Source organism: Salvelinus alpinus, chromosome 13 (genome assembly GCF_045679555.1).
Source record: "Salvelinus alpinus chromosome 13, SLU_Salpinus.1, whole genome shotgun sequence".
Classification (NCBI taxonomy): domain Eukaryota; kingdom Metazoa; phylum Chordata; class Actinopteri; order Salmoniformes; family Salmonidae; genus Salvelinus; species Salvelinus alpinus.
This window is the reverse complement of record NC_092098.1, coordinates 54520597-54540596: the sequence shown is the minus strand read 5'-3', so window position 1 is coordinate 54540596 and position 20000 is coordinate 54520597. Positions and strand designations below refer to the sequence as shown.

The following is a 20000-nucleotide window of genomic DNA, read 5'->3' as shown; positions in this document are numbered from 1 at the left end:
AACCACAGTAACCACTAGATGATACATGGTACAGTAACCACAGTAACCACTAGATGATACATGGTACAGTAACCACAGTAACCACTAGATGATACATGGTACAGTAACCACAGTAACCACTAGATGATACATGGTACAGTAACCACAGTAACCACTAGATGCTACATGGTACAGTAACCACTAGATGATACATGGTACAGTAACCACAGTAACCACTAGATGATACATGGCACAGTAACCACAGTAACCACTAGATGATGCATGGTACAGTAACCAGAGTAACCACTAGATGATACATGGTACAGTAACCACAGCAACCACTAGATGATATATGGTACAGTAACCACAGTAACCACTATATGATACATGGTACAGTAACCACAGTAACCACTAGATGATACATGGTACAGTAACCATAGTAACCACTAGATGATACATGGTACAGTAACCACAGTAACCACTTGATGATACATGGTACAGTAACCACTAGATGATACATGGTACAGTAACCACAGTAACCACTAGATGATACATGGTACAGTAACCACAGTAACCACTAGATGATACATGGTACAGTAACCACAGTAACCACTAGATGCTACATGGTACAGTAACCACAGTAACCACTAGATGATACATGGTACAGTAACCACAGTAACCACTAGATGATACATGGTACAGTAACCACAGTAACCACTAGATGATACATGGTACAGTAACCACAGTAACCACTAGATGATACATGGTACAGTAACCACAGTAACCACTAGATGATACATGGTACAGTAACCACAGTAACCACTAGATGATACATGGTACAGTAACCACAGTAACCACTAGATGATACATGGTACAGTAACCACTAGATGATACATGGTACAGTAACCACAGTAACCACTAGATGATACATGGTACAGTAACCACAGTAACCACTAGATGCTACATGGTACAGTAACCACTAGATGATACATGGTACAGTAACCACAGTAACCACTAGATGATACATGGCACAGTAACCACAGTAACCACTAGATGATGCATGGTACAGTAACCACAGTAACCACTAGATGATACATGGTACAGTAACCACAGCAACCACTAGATGATATATGGTACAGTAACCACAGTAACCACTATATGATACATGGTACAGTAACCACAGTAACCACTAGATGATACATGGTACAGTAACCATAGTAACCACTAGATGATACATGGTACAGTAACCACAGTAACCACTTGATGATACATGGTACAGTAACCACTAGATGATACATGGTACAGTAACCACAGTAACCACTAGATGATACATGGTACAGTAACCACAGTAACCACTAGATGATACATGGTACAGTAACCACAGTAACCACTAGATGATACATGGTACAGTAACCACTAGATGATACATGGTACAGTAACCACAGTAACCACTAGATGATACATGGTACAGTAACCACAGTAACCACTAGATGCTACATGGTACAGTAACCACAGTAACCACTAGATGATACATGGTACAGTAACCACAGTAACCACTAGATGATACATGGTACAGTAACCACAGTAACCACTAGATGATACATGGCACAGTAACCACTAGATGATACATGGTACAGTAACCACTAGATGATACATGGTACAGTAACCACAGTAACCACTAGATGATACATGGTACAGTAACCACAGTAACCACTAGATGCTACATGGTACAGTAACCACAGTAACCACTAGATGCTACATGGTACAGTAACCACAGTAACCACTAGATGATACATGGCACAGTAACCACAGTAACCACTAGATGATGCATGGTACAGTAACCACAGTAACCACTAGATGATACATGGTACAGTAACCACAGTAACCACTAGATGATACATGGTACAGTAACCACAGTAACCACTAGATGCTACATGGTACAGTAACCACAGTAACCACTAGATGATACATGGCACAGTAACCACAGTAACCACTAGATGATGCATGGTACAGTAACCACAGTAACCACTAGATGATACATGGTACAGTAACCACAGTAACCACTAGATGATACATGGTACAGTAACCACTAGATGATACATGGTACAGTAACCACAGTAACCACTAGATGATACATGGTACAGTAACCACAGTAACCACTAGATGCTACATGGTACAGTAACCACAGTAACCACTAGATGATACATGGTACAGTAACCACAGTAACCACTAGATGATACATGGTACAGTAACCACAGTAACCACTAGATGATACATGGTACAGTAACCACAGTAACCACTAGATGATACATGGTACAGTAACCACAGTAACCACTAGATGATACATGGTACAGTAACCACAGTAACCACTAGATGATACATGGTACAGTAACCACAGTAACCACTAGATGATACATGGTACAGTAACCACAGTAACCACTAGATGCTACATGGTACAGTAACCACAGTAACCACTAGATGATACATGGTACAGTAACCACAGTAACCACTAGATGCTACATGGTACAGTAACCACAGTAACCACTAGATGATACATGGTACAGTAACCACTAGACTACATTAGCTAGCTAGCTACATGCTATCGAGGACAAAAGAGGCAATACCATCATAAAAATAAGCTGTACTTTCTAGCACGGCCAAGTAGTGCCAACCAGATAGGCTATACACCACCAGCACACAGTAATAAACAGGGGCTTAATTTGTCAAAGGTAAACTGTAAACCTTGCATGCGCCAGATTTGCGTACAGTGGTTGGTATTTATCAATGTTAAAGTTGCGTGAAATTCTGCCTATCTCCAAGTCTCCAAGCTCAGACCAATGCGGACGCACCACTTCTAGTGGTTGATCAATTAGCAAATATTGTTTTTCTGGTGGGAAATGGAGGTGTTTATTATAATAATTACGGGAATTATAATAATGCTATGCTAATAACACTTTAAAACGTATTTATTTTATTATATAGGCCTAATGGTAAAACAGACGCATTTTCCGTTGGTAAGAAGTTAGCATAGCAACATGTAGCCTCATATTTATTTTATTATATATATTGTATTATATAGGCATAAATCATAATTACACTGCAGGACATGTCTCTCCTTTTATGACATGACTGGTTTATTCCCTCTACTCTAATATTAGACTACCATTTATCCATCGCTCATTCAATAGCCACCCATGCTCGAAAGAAAATAGGACGGTAGCCATTTTTAAATGTTTGACAGTATTGCTGTGCGATAGGAGCGTGACATCATAGTCTAGTTAATCTCAGAGCCTATAGCAAGGCAGGATAGGAGCGTGACATCATAGTCTAGTTAAAACCTTTTGTCAATAGGGGGAGCTGTTAGCATTATTATTTTTTTTACATTTCCAAAATAAACTGCCTCGTACTCAATTCTTGCTCGTACAATATGCATATTATTATTACTATTGGATAGAAAACAATCTCTAGTTTCTAAAACCGTTTGAATTATGTCTGTGGGTGAACCAGAACTCTTTCTACAGCGAAACTCATGACAGGACATGCGAAGCTCTGAAAAATAGTATCTGATCTCGGATCAGTTTAAAACTCTGTGTGTGCCCTATGGCTTGACATGAACTGCACCCGCCTTCCCCTGGATGTCAGTAACCAATGAGAAGTGGAATGGTGTCTCTACGTGTTTGTCAGAGTTTTTAAAAGGGAATGGAGTGAGATGTCCCTTCTTTTCGACGCTTGCCAGGACGCAAGGGAGGACATCAGAATCGCATGCTCAAAAGCTCTCGTTATTGATCAAAGATATATCCGTCTGTGATTTAATTCGATATAGGTGTTAGAAACATCATAACGAAGTTATTTGAAACCGATTTATATCAGTTTATGCAAGTATATTGCTATTTTTCTGAATTTCCTTAGTATTGCGTTTGAGGATTTGGACATGTGTGTGCCGTGTAGCTATCGTTAGCTGCTAGTTCCGAAGTTGAGGAGGTCGTTTTACAACAAAGCAACGATACTTTTGGACAAAGGACACATTGCCCAAGATACTGATGGAAGCTCGTCCAAAAGTAAGAGTTATTTATGATTTTATTCCGTATTTATGTGGAAAAATGTAAACGCAGTGGTCAGCCATTTTTTGCGGCACTAGTCTGGCTGTAACTCACAATGTATGTCTAGTAACGTAAATTTTAAAAATCTAAATCAGCGGCTGCATTAATAACCAATGCATCTTTCATTAGCTGTCCAACCTGTATTTTTTTTGTCAATCTAATCAATAAATAATCGTAAACATAGGTGCCTTTCCAAGATGGCGCCGGCCCGAATGCATGCCATGTTTTGACAGATTACATTGCATAACCACGATTTGTGATGCTAAATATGCACATTTTCGAACAAACTCTATATGCATTGTGTAATATGATGTTACAGGACTGTCATCTGAAGAATTCTGAGAAGGTTAGTGAAAAAATTAATATATTTTGGTGGCGATAACGTTATCGCCCCTTTTGCCTTGATTTAATGCTGGTGTGATGTTAGCTCATGTGGTATGCTAATATAACGATATATTGTGTTTTCGCTGTAAAACACTTAGAAAATCTGAAATATTGTCTGGATTCACAAGATCTGTGTCTTTCGATTGCTGTAGGCTGTGTATTTTTCAGAAGTGTTTTAGGATGAGTATTTTGGTAATTGACGTCGGTCTCTGTAATTATTCCGGCTGCTTCCAACGCTATTTCAGATTGCAGCTGCAATGTACAACTGTGATTTATACCTGAAAAATGCACATTTTTCTAAAAAAACATATCCTATACCATAAATATGTTATCAGACTGTCATCTTATGAAGTTGTTTCTTGGTTAGTGGCTATATATATCTTTATTTAGTCGAATTAGTGATAGCTACTGATGCAGGGAAAAAATGGTGGAGAAAAAAAGTTGTGTCTTTTGCTATCATGGTTAGCTAATAGATTTACATATTGTGTCTTCCCTGTAAAACACTTAGAAAATCTGAAATATTGTCTGGATTCACAAGATCTTTGTCTTTCAATTGCTGTAGGCTGTGTATTTTTCAGAAATGTTTTAGGATGAGTATTTGGGTAATTGACGTCGGTCTCTGTAATTATTCCGGCTGCTTCCAACGCTATTTCAGATTGCAGCTGCAATGTACAACTGTGATTTATACCTGAAAAATGCACATTTTTCTAAAAAAACATATCCTATACCATAAATATGTTATCAGACTGTCATCTTATGGAGTTGTTTCTTGGTTAGTGGCTATATATATCTTTATTTAGTCGAATTAGTGATAGCTACTGATGGAGTAAAAAACTGGTGGAGTAAAAAAAGTGGTGTCTTTTGCTAACGTGGTTAGCTAATAGATTTACATATTGTGTCTTCCCTGTAAAACATTTTAAAAATCAGAAATGATGGCTGGATTCACAAGATCTGTATCTTTCATCTGGTGTCTTGGACTTGTGATTTAATGATATTTAGATGCTTGTATTTACTTGTGACGCTATGCTAGGCTATGCTAGTCAGCTTTTTTACTGTGGGGGGTGCTCCCGGATCCGGGATGAGTACCAAGTAAAAGTTAATCTCAGAGCCTATAGCAAGGCAGGAGACAGAAAAACAAACATGTATTGATAAACTAAATATTGAAAAAAAAAAAAAGTGGCACTGCGTGGCCCGTTTGGCACCGAGTGGCCCGTTCGGCACCGCGTGGCCCGTTTGGCACCGAGTGGCCGTTCGGCACCGAGTGGCCCGTTCGGCACCGCGTGGCCCGTTTGGCACCGAGTGGCCCGTTCGGCACCGCGTGGCCCGTTCGGCACCGCGTGGCCCGTTTGGCACCGAGTGGCCCGTTTGGCACCGAGTGGCCCGTTCGGCACCGAGTGGCCCGTTCGGCACCGAGTGGCCCGTTTGGCACTCACTATAGGTGGTATGCATTTTTTGTTTGAAAGTCACTGCAAAAGATGAACACATTCTGCCCACACCTCTACACAAATGTGATCAAACTTGCCATTACGCTTTTCTTTTAGGAACTATCACGGCCCAGTACCAACATCTCCAAATCATACAGCAAATGAGGGCCTTTTTCCTCCCATAAAAGGTGAATGGAGGGTGTTTTCCAGGCAGGATTGTAATGCTCGTACACAAGCTCACAAATATAGTAAGGTTCTGATTAATCAATGAACACATGCGTATTTGTTGCGTACGACACAGTTTGATAAATCCCCATAACATGTTACGTACGCAAATCCTAGAATCTTCACGTACGCCAGACTTTACAGAGAAATGTAGAGAAATGACCTTCTTCCGGCGCCGAAAAGAGATGGCCGCCTCGCTTCGCGTTCCTTGGAAAATATGCAGTATTCTGTTTTTTTATGTGTTATTTCTTACATCGGTACCCCAGGTAATCTTAGGTTTCATTACATACAGTCGGGAGGAACTACTGAATATACGATTAACGTCAACTCATCATCGTTCCTACCAGGAATATGACTTTCCCGAAACGGATCCAGTGTTTTGCCTTCCACCCAATACAATGGATCTGATCCCAGCCGGCGACCCTGTGCGACGCCGAAAAAGGGGCAAACGAGGCGGTCTCGTGGTCAGGCTTCGGAGACGGGCACATCGCGCTCCACTCCTTAGCATACTACTCGCCAATGTCCAGTCTCTTGACAATAAGGTTGATGAAATCCGAGCACGGGTAGCATTCCAGAGAGACATCAGGGATTGCAACGTGCTCTGCTTCACGGAAACATGGCTAACTCAAGGGACGCTAACGGAGTCGGTGCAGCCAGCTGGTTTCTTCATGCATCGCGCCGACAGAAACAAACATCTTTCCGGTAAGAAGAGGGGCGGGGGGGTATGCCTTATGATTAACGAGAAGTGGTGTGATCATCATAACAACACACAGGAACTCAAGTCATTCTGTTCACCTGATCTAGAACTCCTCACAATCAAATGTCGACCGCATTATCTACCAAGGGAATTCTCTTCAATCATAATCACAGCCGTATATATTCCCCCCCAAGCAGACACATCGATGGCCCTGAACGAACTTTATCTGACTCTTTGTAAACTGGAAACCACACACCCTGAGGCTGCATTCATCGTAGCTGGGGATTTTAACAAGGCTAATCTAAAAACAAAACTCCCTAAATTCTATCAGCATATCGATTGTGCTACCAGGGCTGGAAAAACCCTAGATCATTGTTATACTAATTTCTGCGACGCATATAAGGCCCTCCCCCGCCCCCCTTTCGGAAAAGCTGACCACGACTCCATTTTGTTGATTCCAGCCTACAAACAGAAACTCAAACAACAAGCTCCCGCGCTCAGGTCTGTTCAACGCTGGTCCGACCAATCTGAATCCACGCTTCAAGACTGCTTCGATCACGCGGATTGGAATATGTTCCGCATCGCGTCCAACAACAATATTGACGAATATGCTGATTCGGTGAGCGAGTTCATTAGGAAGTGCATTGACGATGTCGTACCCACAGCAACGATTAAAACATTCCCAAACCAGAAACCGTGGATTGACGGCAGCATTCGCGTGAAACTGAAAGCGCGAACCACTGCTTTTAACCAGGGCAAGGTGACCGGAAGCATGACCGAATACAAACAGTGTAGCTATTCTCTCCGCAAGGCAATCAAACAGGCTAAGTCCCAGTACAGAGACAAAATCGAGTCGCAATTCAACAGCTCAGACACAAGAGGTATGTGGCAGGGTCTACAGTCAATCACGGATTACAAAAAGAAAACCAGCCCCGTCGCGGACCAGGATGTCTTGCTCCCAGACAGGCTAAACAACTTTTTTGCCCGCTTTGAGGACAATACAGTGCCACTGACACGGCCCCCTACCAAAACCTGCGGGCTCTCCTTCACTGCAGCCGAGGTGAGTAAAACATTTAAACGTGTTAACCCTCGCAAGGCTGCAGGCCCAGACGGCATTCCCAGCCGCGTCCTCAGAGCATGCGCAGACCAGCTGGCTGGTGTGTTTACGGACATATTCAATCAATCCTTATCCCAGTCTGCTGTTCCCACATGCTTCAAGAGGGCCACCATTGTTCCTGTTCCCAAGAAAGCTAAGGTAACTGAGCTAAACGACTACCGCCCCGTAGCACTCACTTCCGTCATCATGAAGTGCTTTGAGAGACTAGTCAAGGACCATATCACCTCCACCCTACCGGACACCCCAGACCCACTCCAATTTGCTTACCGACCCAATAGGTCCACAGACGACGCAATCGCAACCACACTGCACACTGCCCTAACCCATCTGGACAAGAGGAATACCCATGTGAGAATGCTGTTCATCGATTACAGCTCAGCATTTAACACCATAGTACCCTCCAAACTCGTCATCAAGCTCGAGACCCTGGGTCTCGACCCCGCCCTGTGCAACTGGGTCCTGGACTTCCTGACGGGCCGCCCCCAGGTGGTGAGGGTAGGTAACAACATCTCCACCCCGCTGATCCTCAACACTGGGGCCCCACAAGGGTGCGTTCTGAGCCCTCTCCTGTACTCCCTGTTCACCCACGACTGCGTGGCCATGCACGCCTCCAACTCAATCATCAAGTTTGCGGATGACACTACAGTGGTAGGCTTGATTACCAACAACGACGAGACGGCCTACAGGGAGGAGGTGAGGGCCCTCGGAGTGTGGTGTCAGGAAAATAACCTCACACTCAACGTCAACAAAACAAAGGAGATGATTGTGGACTTCAGGAAACAGCAGAGGGAGCACCCCCCTATCCACATCGACGGGTCAGTAGTGGAGAAGGTGGAAAGTTTTAAGTTCCTCGGTGTACACATCACGGACAAACTGAATTGGTCCACCCACACAGACAGCGTTGTGAAGAAGGCGCAGCAGCGCCTCTTCAACCTCAGGAGGCTGAAGAAATTCGGCTTGTCACCAAAAGCACTCACAAACTTCTACAGATGCACAATCGAGAGCATCCTGTCGGGCTGTATCACCGCCTGGTACGGCAACTGCTCCGCCCACAACCGTAAGGCTCTCCAGAGGGTAGTGAGGTCTGCAGAACGCATCACCGGGGGCAAACTACCTGCCCTCCAGGACACCTACACCACCCGATGTCACAGGAAGGCCATAAAGATCATCAAGGACAACAACCACCCAAGCCACTGCCTGTTCACCCCGCTATCATCCAGAAGGCGAGGTCAGTACAGGTGCATCAAAGCAGGGACCGAGAGACTGAAAAACAGCTTCTATCTCAAGGCCATCAGACTGTTAAACAGCCACCACTAACATTTAGCGGCCGCTGCCAACATACTGACTCAACTCCAGCCACTTTAAAAATGGGAATTGATGGAAATTATGTAAAAATGTACCACTAGCCACTTTAAACAATGCCACTTAATATAATGTTTACATACCCTACATTACCCATCTCATATGTATATACTGTACTCTATATCATCTACTGCATCTTGCCATCTTCATGTAATACATGTACCACTAGCCACTTTAAACTATGCCACTTTATGTTTACATACCCTACAGTACTCATCTCATATGTATATACCGTACTCTATACCATCTACTGCATCTGCCATGCCGTTCTGTACCACCACTCATTCATATATCTTTATGTACATATTCTTTATCCCTTTACACTTGTGTGTGTGTGTAAGGTAGTAGTTGTGGAATTGTTAGGTTAGATTACTTGTTGGTTATTACTGCATTGTCGGAACTAGAAGCACAAGCATTTCGCTACACTCGCATTAACATCTGCTAACCATGTGTATGTGACTAATAACATTTGATTTGATTTGATTTGAAATGTATGCACGTTTGATAAATGAGCACCCGGGTCTGATCAACATGAGTAGTCCTGCAGTTTCCCTCTCCACCAAAAAGGGGCAGTAGTGAGCCACACTTACAGAGGGGGAGGTGGCAGCAGAGAGTAGAGGAAGGATTCCTCCACAGGCGATGATGATGTTGTCCACCATCTGAGAGATGAGATGAATGGTGTTGTGGACAAAGATGATGTTCTCATTGCTGTTCACAAAGTCCATCACTGACTTGGTCGAATGGCTGGAGAGAGGAGAGAGGAGAGGAGAGGAGAGGAGGAGGACGGAGAGAGGAGGAGATAGGAGGAGAGGAGGAAGAGAGGAGAGGAGAGAGAGGAAATGAAGAGAGAAGATGGAAAACGGGAGAAAGGAGACAGTGAGGGGTTAATAATGTTGTTTTAAACTAGGGGGACAACTATTCCTTACATCCTGGAAGGCATGAGTCCACAGAACAACACTTCCTTACATCCTGGAAGGCATGAGTCCACAGAACAACACTTCCTTACATCCTGGAAGGCATGAGTCCACAGAATAACTATTCCTTACATCCTGGAAGGCATGAGTCCACAGAACAACACTTCCTTACATCCTGGAAGGCATGAGTCCACAGAATAACTATTCCTTACAACCTGGAAGGCATGAGTCCACAGAATAACTATTCCTTACAACCTGGAAGGCATGAGTCCACAGAACAACACTTCCTTACATCCTGGAAGGCATGAGTCCACAGAATAACTATTCCTTACAACCTGGAAGGCATGAGTCCACAGAATAACACTTCCTTACATCCTGGAAGGCATGAGTCCACAGAACAACACTTCCTTACATCCTGGAAGGCATGAGTCCACAGAATAACTATTCCTTACATCCTGGAAGGCATGAGTCCACAGAACAACACTTCCTTACATCCTGGAAGGCGTGAGTCCACATAACAACACTTCCTTACATCCTGGAAGGCATGAGTCCACAGCACAACACTTCCTTACATCCTGGAAGGCATGAGTCCACAGAACAACACCTCCTTACATCCTGGAAGGTGTGAGTCCACAGAACAACTCTTACATCCTGGAAGGCATGAGTCCACAGAACAACACTTCCTTACATCCTGGAAGGCATGAGTCCACAGAACAACACTTCCTTACATCCTGGAAGGAATGAGTCCACAGAATAACACTTCCCTACATCCTGGAAGGCATGAGTCCACAGAACAACACTTCCTTACATCCTGGAAGGCATGAGTCCACAGAACAACTCTTCCTTACATCCTGGAAGGAATGAGTCCACAGATAACTATTTTCTTACAAACACTTTCATTATTCCCTCTGAAAGACTGTCTGCTGAGAATATATTTTGTAAATTTAGTTAGTTTTTCATTTCATGTATTTTGATCTTGTTCATTTGACCTACTGTATATATGTAACATGTATTGACCCCGGGGAGTGAATACTTATGTAAATCAGATATTTCTGTGTTTTAAAATGTTCACTACATTTTTTATGGAGTATTGTGTGTAGATTGGAAAAAATTCTAATATTTAAACATTTTCAATTCAGGAATGGAAAATGTGGAATAAGTTTCCCCTCCAATCAATACCCCATACTGACATCATAATACCCCATACTGACATCACAATACCCAATACTGACATCATAATACCCCATACTGACATCACAATACCCCATACTGACATCATAATACCCCATACTGACAAAAACATGTTTTTAAACATTTTAGCAAATTAAAAAAATTCATAAACTGAAAAATGACATTTACATAAGTATTCAGACCCTTTACTTAATACTTTGTTGAAGCACCTTTGGCAGCGATTACATCCTCGAGTCTTCTTGGGTATGACGCTACAAGCTTGGCACACCTGTATTTTGGGGAGTTCCTCCCATTCTTCTCTGCAGATCCTCTCAAGCTCTGTCAGGTTGGATGGGGAGCGTCGCTGCACAGCTATTTTCAGGTCTCTCCAGAGATGTTCAATCGGGTTCAAGTCCGGGCTCTGGCTGGGCCACTCAAGGACATTCAGAGACTAAAAGCCACTCCGACGTTGTCTTGGCTGTGTGCTTAGGGTTGATGTCTACATTGAAGGGGTCTTAATACTTTTTCGAATGTACACACACTTTTTCTGTGTGTATACAGTTGAAATCGGAAGTTTACATACACTTAGGTTGGAGTCATTAAAACTCGTTTTTCAACCACTCCACAAATTTCTTGTTAACAAACTATAGTTTTGGCAAGTCGGTTAGGAAATCTACTTCGTGCATGACACAAGTCATTTTTCAACATTGTTAACAGACAGATTATTTCACTCATTCCCAGTATCACAATTCCAGTGTGTCAGACGTTTACATACACTTGACTGTGCCTTTATACAGCTTGGAAAATTCCAGAAAATTATGTCATGGCTTTAGAAGATTCTGATAGGCTAATTGACATCATATGAGTCAATTGGAGGTGTACCTGTCAATGTATTTCAAGGCCTACCTTCAAACTCTGTGTTTCTTTGCTTGACACCTTTTGGGAAAATCTAAAGAAATCAGCCAAGACCTCAGAAATTTTTTTGTAGACCTCCACAAGTCTGGTTCATCCTTGGAAGCAATTTCCAAACGCCTGAAGGTACCACGTTCATCTGTACAATTAATAGTATGCACGTATAAATACCATGGGACCACGCAGCCATCATACTGCTCAGGAAGGAGACGTGTTCTGTCTCCTAGAGATGAACGTACTTTGGTGTGAAAAGTGCAAATCAATCCCAGAACAACAGCAAAGGACCTTGTGAAAATGCTGGAGGAAACAGGTACAAAAGTATCTATATCCACAGTAAAACGAGTCCTATATCGACATAACCTGAAAAGCCGCTCAGCAAGGAAGAAGCCACTGCTCCAAAACCGCCATAAAAAAAGCCAGACTACGGTTTGCAACTGCACATGGGGACAAAGATCGTACTTTTTGGAGAAATGTCCTCTGGTCGAATGAAACAAAAATAGAACTGTTTGGCCATAATGACCATCGTTATGTTTGGAGGAAAAAGGGGGAAGCTTGCAAGCTGAAGAACACCATCCCAAACGTGAAGCATCATGTTGTGGGGATGCTTTGCTGCAGGAGGGTCTGGTGCACTTCACAAAATAGATGGCATCATGAGGATGGACAATTACATGGATATATTGAAGCAACATCTCAAGACATCAGTCAGGAAGTTAAAGCTTGTTCGCAAATGGGTCTTCCAAATGGACAATGGCCACAAGCATACTTCCAAAGTTGTGGCAAAATGGCTTAAGGACAACAAAGTCAAGGTATTGGAGTGGCCATCACAAAGCCCTGGCCTCAATCCTATAGAAAATGTGTGGGCAGAACTGAAAAAGCGTGTGCGAGCAAGGAGGCCTACAAACCTGACTCAGTTACACCAGCTCTGTAAGGAGGAATGGGCCAAAATTCACCCAAATTATTGTGGGAAGCTTGCGGAAGGGTACCCGAAACGTTTGACCCAAGTTAAACAATTTAAAGGCAATGCTACCAAATGCTAATTGAGTGTATGTAAACTTCTGACCCACTAGGAATGTGATGAAATAAATGAAAGCTGAAATAAATCATTCTCTCTACTATTATTCTGACATTTCACATTCTTAAAATAAAGTGGTGATCCTAACTGACCTAAAACAGGGAATTTTTACCTGGATTAAATATCAGGAATTGTGAAAAACTGAGTTTAAGTGTATTTGGCAAAGGTGTATGTAAACTTCTGACTTCAACTGTATATACACACATATACATACATATATATATATACACATTCGAAAAGTATTAAGACCCCTTCATTTAAAAAAAAGATTTGACTAAGTTACAGTTCATATAAGGAAATCAGTCAATGTAAATCCATGACTGGGCAGGGGTGCAGCCCTGGGTGGGCATGGGAGGGCATAAGCCCACCCACTTGGGAGCCAGGCCCACCTACTGGAGAGTGAGGCCCAGCCAATCAGAATGTGTTTTTTCCCCACAAAAAGGCTTTATTACAGACAGAAATACTCCTCAGTTTCATCAGCTGTCTGGGTGGCTGGCCTCAGATGATCCCGCAGGTGAAGAAGCTGGATGTGGAGGTCCTGGACTGACGTGGTTACACTTGGTCTGTGGTTGTGAGGCCGGTTGGACGTACTTCCAAATTCTCTAAACGATGTTGGAGGCGGCTTATGGTAGAGAAATTAACATTCAATTATCTGGCAACAGCTTTGGTGCACATTCCTGCAGTCAGCATGCCAATTGCACGCTCCCTCAAAACAAGATACATCTGTGGCATTGTGTTGTGTGATAAAACTGCCCATTTTAGAGTGGCCTTTTATTATCCCCAGCACAAGGTGCACCTGTGTAATGATCACGCTGTTTAATCAGCTTGTTGATGTGCCACACCTGTCAGGTGGATGGATTATCTTGAGACAAATGAGAAATCCTCACTAACAGGGACGTAAACCAACACAGTCCGACCACCCTCACCTCCTCCACATGTGCACGTCGGTCTCCAGGGCGACCAGCAGGTCTGTGAGGAGGCGCTGATGCATGGGCGACCACTTGAACTCTGGGATACGGAACATGGTGGTGCGAGGCCCGGGACTGAACTGGCGTCGCTGCTCCTCCGTCATGGGTTCTGTCATCATCCCTCTGAAGCCCAGGTCCACACGCAGGTCACGCTCCGACTGGGCTGCCGGACGACCACGGAGCGCCTGTAGGGGGAAGTAGAGAGACAGGTCACGCTCTGACTGGGTCGCCGTACGACCACAGAGCGCCTGTAGGGGGAAGTAGAGAGACAGGTCAGGCTCTGACTGGGCTGCCGGACGACCACGGAGCGCCTGTAGGGGGAAGTAGAGAGACAGGTCACGATCTGACTGGGCTGCCGGACGACCACGGAGCGCCTGTAGGGGGGAGTAGAGAGACAGGTCACGCTCTGACTGGGTCGCCGTACGACCACAGAGCGCCTGTAGGGGGAAGTAGAGAGACAGGTCAGGCTCTGACTGGGCTGCCGGACGACCACGGAGCGCCTGTAGGGGGGAGTAGAGAGACAGGTCACGATCTGACTGGGCCGCCGTACGACCGTGGAGCATCCAGGGAGGAGGGACAGGTAAAGGAATGGTGGTAAACTAGCAACAATAACTGCTGAATTGGTTAACTACAATTGCTAGCCTAACAACAATATCTTCAGCAAAAAGCTAATTGGCTAAGCTAAATAGCTAGGTATCGCTCAAACTGGATCACTGTGGAGGGGAACAATACATGACCTTAAAAACAACAGTCAAAAGAACCTGAATATTGAAAATAAGACTGCTAAGGAAGCTAAGCTAACAACTATAACTAAATTAGCTTTTTTTTTGTGAAGGTATCAGGATTGTTTGGGATCAATTTCCTGCTACTGGTGTTAGCCAGCAGTGTTAACCAGCAGTGTTAGCCAGCAGTGTTAGCCAGCAGTGTTAGCCAGCAGTGTTAGCCAGCAGTGTTAGCCAGCTGTGTTAGCCAGCTGTGTTAGCCAGCTGTGTCAGCCAGCTGTGTTAGCCAGCTGTGTTAGCCAGCTGTGTTAGCCAACTGTGTTAGCCAGCTGTGTTAGCCAGCTGTGTTAGCCAGCTGTGTTAGCCATCAGTGTTAGCCAGCTGTGTTAGCCAGCTGTGTAAACATTAGCTTAGATCAGCATCTCAGTTACTGAAGTACAGTAGCAATTGAAGGACCAGAGTTATCTCACTTGGTTTAAAACATTATTATTATTATTTTTTTCTTCATTTATTTCACTTGGCAAGTCAGTTTTAGATCAAATTCTTATTTACAATGACGGCCTATATTGGAGGTAGGATATTTATGTCACCCACCTGAGTAGTAGCCGTGGTCTGTATCTTCTCCATCTCTTTGTCCTTCCCATCATCAGACCTTTCTGTTTCAGATGTGGTGCTAGCTGTGTCACCTCCAGCCTTACCCCCCGCCGCCTCTCCATCTGCCCCAGACGGGACCTCTACCTCTGGGTAGCCCTGGGCCTGGATCTCAGCTGCCTGGCTCTCTCTCTGGGCGATGGAGCTGATGTCAGCCAGGGGGCTCTGGATATTGAAGGGCCCGTCTTCGGGGAGCCCTCCATGGGCTTGGCTCAGGTCTGAGCCCCCGCATGAGGTCATGTGGGCCAGAAGACTCAGGTCATCGCTGGGGCAGGTGGAGGAGTGGACGGGGCCCGAGGAGAGGGGCTGGTCCGGGCTGGGAAGGACCAGAGGGTCTGTGGCAGCCAGCGCTGGAAGCAGCTTCTCATCAACCTTAAAAAGATAAGATAGAAAGACAATTCAGCAAGTCTCTCCAAGACTCCAACCCTGTTCCTGGAGAGATACCCTCCTGGAGGTTTTAACTCCAACTGTGTTATTGGAGAGAAACCCTCCTGTAGGTTTTAACTCAAACCCTGTTCCTGGAGAACTACCCTCCTGTAGGTTTTAACTCCAACCCTGTTCCTGGAGAGAGACCCTCCTGTAGGTTTTAGCTCCAACCCTGTTCCTGGAGAGAGACCCTCCTGTAGGTTTTAACTCCAACCCTGTTCCTGGAGAGAGACCTCCTGTAGGTTTTAACTCCAACCCTGTTCCTGGAGAGAGACCCTCCTGTAGGTTTTAACTCCAACCCTGTTCCTGGAGAGATACCCTCCTGTAGGTTTTAACTCCACCCCTGTTCCTGGAGAGATACCCTCCTGTAGGTTTTAACTCCAACCCTGTTCCTGGAGAGAGACCCTCCTGTAGGTTTTAATTAAAGACTAACAATGCCTGGTGCTTATTTATGAATTAAAATACTGTAACAATGCCTGGTGCTTATTTATTAATTAAAAGACAGCAGCAATACATGGTGCTTAATTATTAGTAAATCTGCTGTGTTTTGACCCCATTAAATGTTTTCTTCAAAGCAAATCCATTAATAACATAGGAAAGAGAGAAGCAACACATTCTTGACAGCAATGGGAATATTCCTATAAAAAAAACACATATCTTTAACCCCTACCTTGCTGAAGAGGAATCCTCTGTTGTTCGGGACGCTGTCCTTCTCGTCAGCGAGGGTGATGAGCGGACCCATGTTCCCATCATCCTCCATGGTGCCAGACCCCGCCCCCGTGACCACCGTGTCATCTTTAGGCACCATGTTACTGTGGTTGCCATTCAGCTTCCGCACCACGACACAGTAGGCGCTGTCCAGCAGGGAGTCTACCTCCACCAGAGGCCCGTTCCCCATCCTTACTCCTCCTATCCCTCCTCCACCCAGTCCCTCCATCCTTCCTCCTCCTATTCCTCCAATCCCTCCTATCCCTCCTCCATCCAGTCCCTCCATCCTCCCTCCTCCAATACCTCCTATCCCTCCTCCCCCCAGTCTCTCCATTCTCCCTCCTCCTATCCCTCCTCCACCCAGTCCCTCCATTCTCCCTCCTCCTATCCCTCCTCCACCCAGTCCCTCCATCCTCCCTCCTCCTATCCCTCCTCCACCCAGTCCCTCCATCCTCCCTCCTCCTATCCCTCCTCCACCCAGTCCCTCCATCCTTCCTCCTCCTATTCCTCCAATCCCTCCTCCACCCAGTCCCTCCATCCTCCCTCCTCCTATCCCTCCTCCACTTAGTCCCTCTATCCCTCCTCTTCCCACCGTCCCTTCCGGGGACAGATCCAGGTCATCTAGTTTGACCTCCGTAGCCTCCACCTTCTCCGCCTTGATATCCACCAGGAGGTCATGAACTTCGACCCTTTCCCCTGACCCCTGCTCCCCAGGGGTCAACGCCTCCCCGTTGGGTCCTTTCATCTCCAACCCTCCCTCAGCGAGCAGGTTCCTGGAATCCACTCCTCCTCCCTCTCCGTACTCGGCCTCGCTTTCTGGGGTCTGCGTCTGTGAGTGGTCGTCCAGCTCGCGGATCTCCAGGTTGCCGTTGACGACGGGGGCGGGCGTGGCCGAGAGACCGGAGATGGTGGAGACAGAACCTTGCCTCCCCTTCTTGATGTTCTCCTCCTCCTGTCGCTGGTACTCCTCGTACATCTTAGCCAGGTACTCCTTATGGGCCTCGTACGTTACCTATGGAAGAGACATGATCAATAACTAATAATCAATAACGTCTTAGCCAGAGTTAGCGCACGCACGCACGCACGCACACACGCACATACACACACGCACACACACCAGGGAAAATTCTGAATTTAATTGAATTCAAACAATGAATTTGAATGACATTTTAATTGGCCACACCCCGCAGGAAGCATCATTTGAATTTAATTTGAAGGAAGTAGAATTTAAATCAAACTAATTCAACTGAGAAATGAAAAATGAATGTTTCATTCATTTAACAAATCTTTTATCAAAAGGATATAGGACTTAGAATACAGATACCATTTCAAATATTATTTTGATAATAACTCAATGTCAAACAATTTTTTTTTCTTTGTCATGAGATTGTTCCCTTCCATACAGCAGTGTTTGATCTAATGCATTCTGGGAAATGTATTTTTGTCTTCTGATATTTAAAAACATAAGATAATTAGGAATTATTATAGACAACCCACAACATGATCTTAGAATTCTTCAAATTGTTTTAAGAGAATGAGTTTTAAAAATCTAATGTTTCATCATTATGCTACATGGTATGGAACCATACATTACGTCAATATAAACATGTCTATGGTAACGAGTAGAACGAATAAGACAATTTGAATTTCATTGCATTTTATTGAAATAAAATTGTACTTCCTTTAATTACATTTACATGTTAGTCATTTAGCGGGCGCTCATATCCAGAGAGACTTACAGTTAGGGCGTTCATGTTGAGATAGCTAACTGAGACGACCACAGTAAGTTCATGTTTCCTCAATAAAGTATCAGCAAAGTCAGAGTTTTTATGTTTGTTGGGGGGGGGGGGTTCTGTGGGATTATTTAAGATACTGTTTGAAGAGGGGGGGGTTCAGATGTTTTCAGAAGATGGGCAGGTACTCTGCCATTCTAGCTTCAGGGGGAAGCTGGTTCCACCATTAGGGTGCCAGGACAGAGAAGAACTTGGCCTGGGCTGAGCTGCCCTCCTTTAGATGTGGGAGGGCCAAGAGACCAGAGGAGTGCTCGGGTTGGGGTGTAGGGTTTGATCGTAGCCTGAAGGTAGGGAGGGGCAGTTCCTCTTGCTGTTCCGTAGGTTAGCACCGTGGTCTGGTAGTGGATGTGAACTTCAACTGGAAGCCAGTGGAGTGTGAGGAGGAGTGGGGTGACATGGGAGAACTTGGGAAGGTTGAACACCAGGCCGGATGCATCATTCTGGATAAGTTGCAGGGTGTTTGATGGCACAACCCGGGGAACCGAGCTACAGTAGTCTGACGTTGGCAGAGAACGACAGGCTGTTTGTCGTCCAGGGTCATGCCAAGGTGCTTTGCACTCTGGGAGGGGGCACCATGGAGTTTTAAATATATATATATTTAGGGGGCAGCTTTAACATTGCAGATAGATGGTAGGTTCTATCAATGTCAATATTTTCATCATTTTCAATCCCCCACATATATATTTTTCTTATTTTTGTATTTTTTATAACCCTACCTCTCCTCCCCTAATTGGAGTAAACTAATGGACAAAAAATACGTAGGCTTCTATTTACAGTTTATACGAAACATTTTACATTAGTTATCTCTTTATTTATTTATTAATCCTACCGTTCAGTTACCCTCAACCCCTCCCATCGTGTCTCATCCAATCATCCAGTCTTGACTTCTACTTGCCAAATATATCTTTCAACGGTGTTGTGATGTTTCACAAAAGTTCTGACCCTTTCTATTCTCATAGTTTCTACAGATTATATATGAAAGATGAAAACATTTACTAAAATATATCATTATATTATTGATCGACTGACCATTACTAGTCACTCAGCAGTGCTATTTGCAAAGATAGCTTTAACTAAATGTTATGTTATTCTTCAGCTATTCCTGAATTCGCGACCCAAAAACTAACTACAGTACATATGGGCAGTACCAAAACAAGTGATCAAATGATTCTGCATTTCCGCAGGTAAATATTCAAAGCTGATTGGTTGTATCCCCCCCCCCCCATATACAGAACATAACATTCTATTGGTTGAAAGAATTTCGGTTCATCATTTAAATGGAAAAACTCAAAGTTTTGAATCCAGGGTTGTTTTGTGTATCAGTTTCTAAACACTTTGCCATGGAATCGGCACATCAAAAATCTCTTCAGAGCTAC

The 20000-nt window shown here is 44.3% G+C and overlaps 1 protein-coding gene across 1 annotated transcript in view; it reads right to left on the bottom strand.

The window, feature by feature from the left end:
- The window catches only part of LOC139537936 (neurobeachin-like), a 314233-nt gene that overhangs the window by 115675 nt on the left and 178558 nt on the right, over positions 1-20000 (bottom strand). The window contains exons 24-28 of the mRNA XM_071339839.1: positions 17396-17843; positions 16794-17038; positions 15641-16069; positions 14283-14509; positions 9879-10032 (exon numbers count right to left, since the gene is read on the bottom strand). Coding sequence (XP_071195940.1) covers positions 9879-10032; positions 14283-14509; positions 15641-16069; positions 16794-17038; positions 17396-17843 — 1503 coding nt within the window. The remainder of the gene's footprint in view (positions 1-9878; positions 10033-14282; positions 14510-15640; positions 16070-16793; positions 17039-17395; positions 17844-20000) is intronic.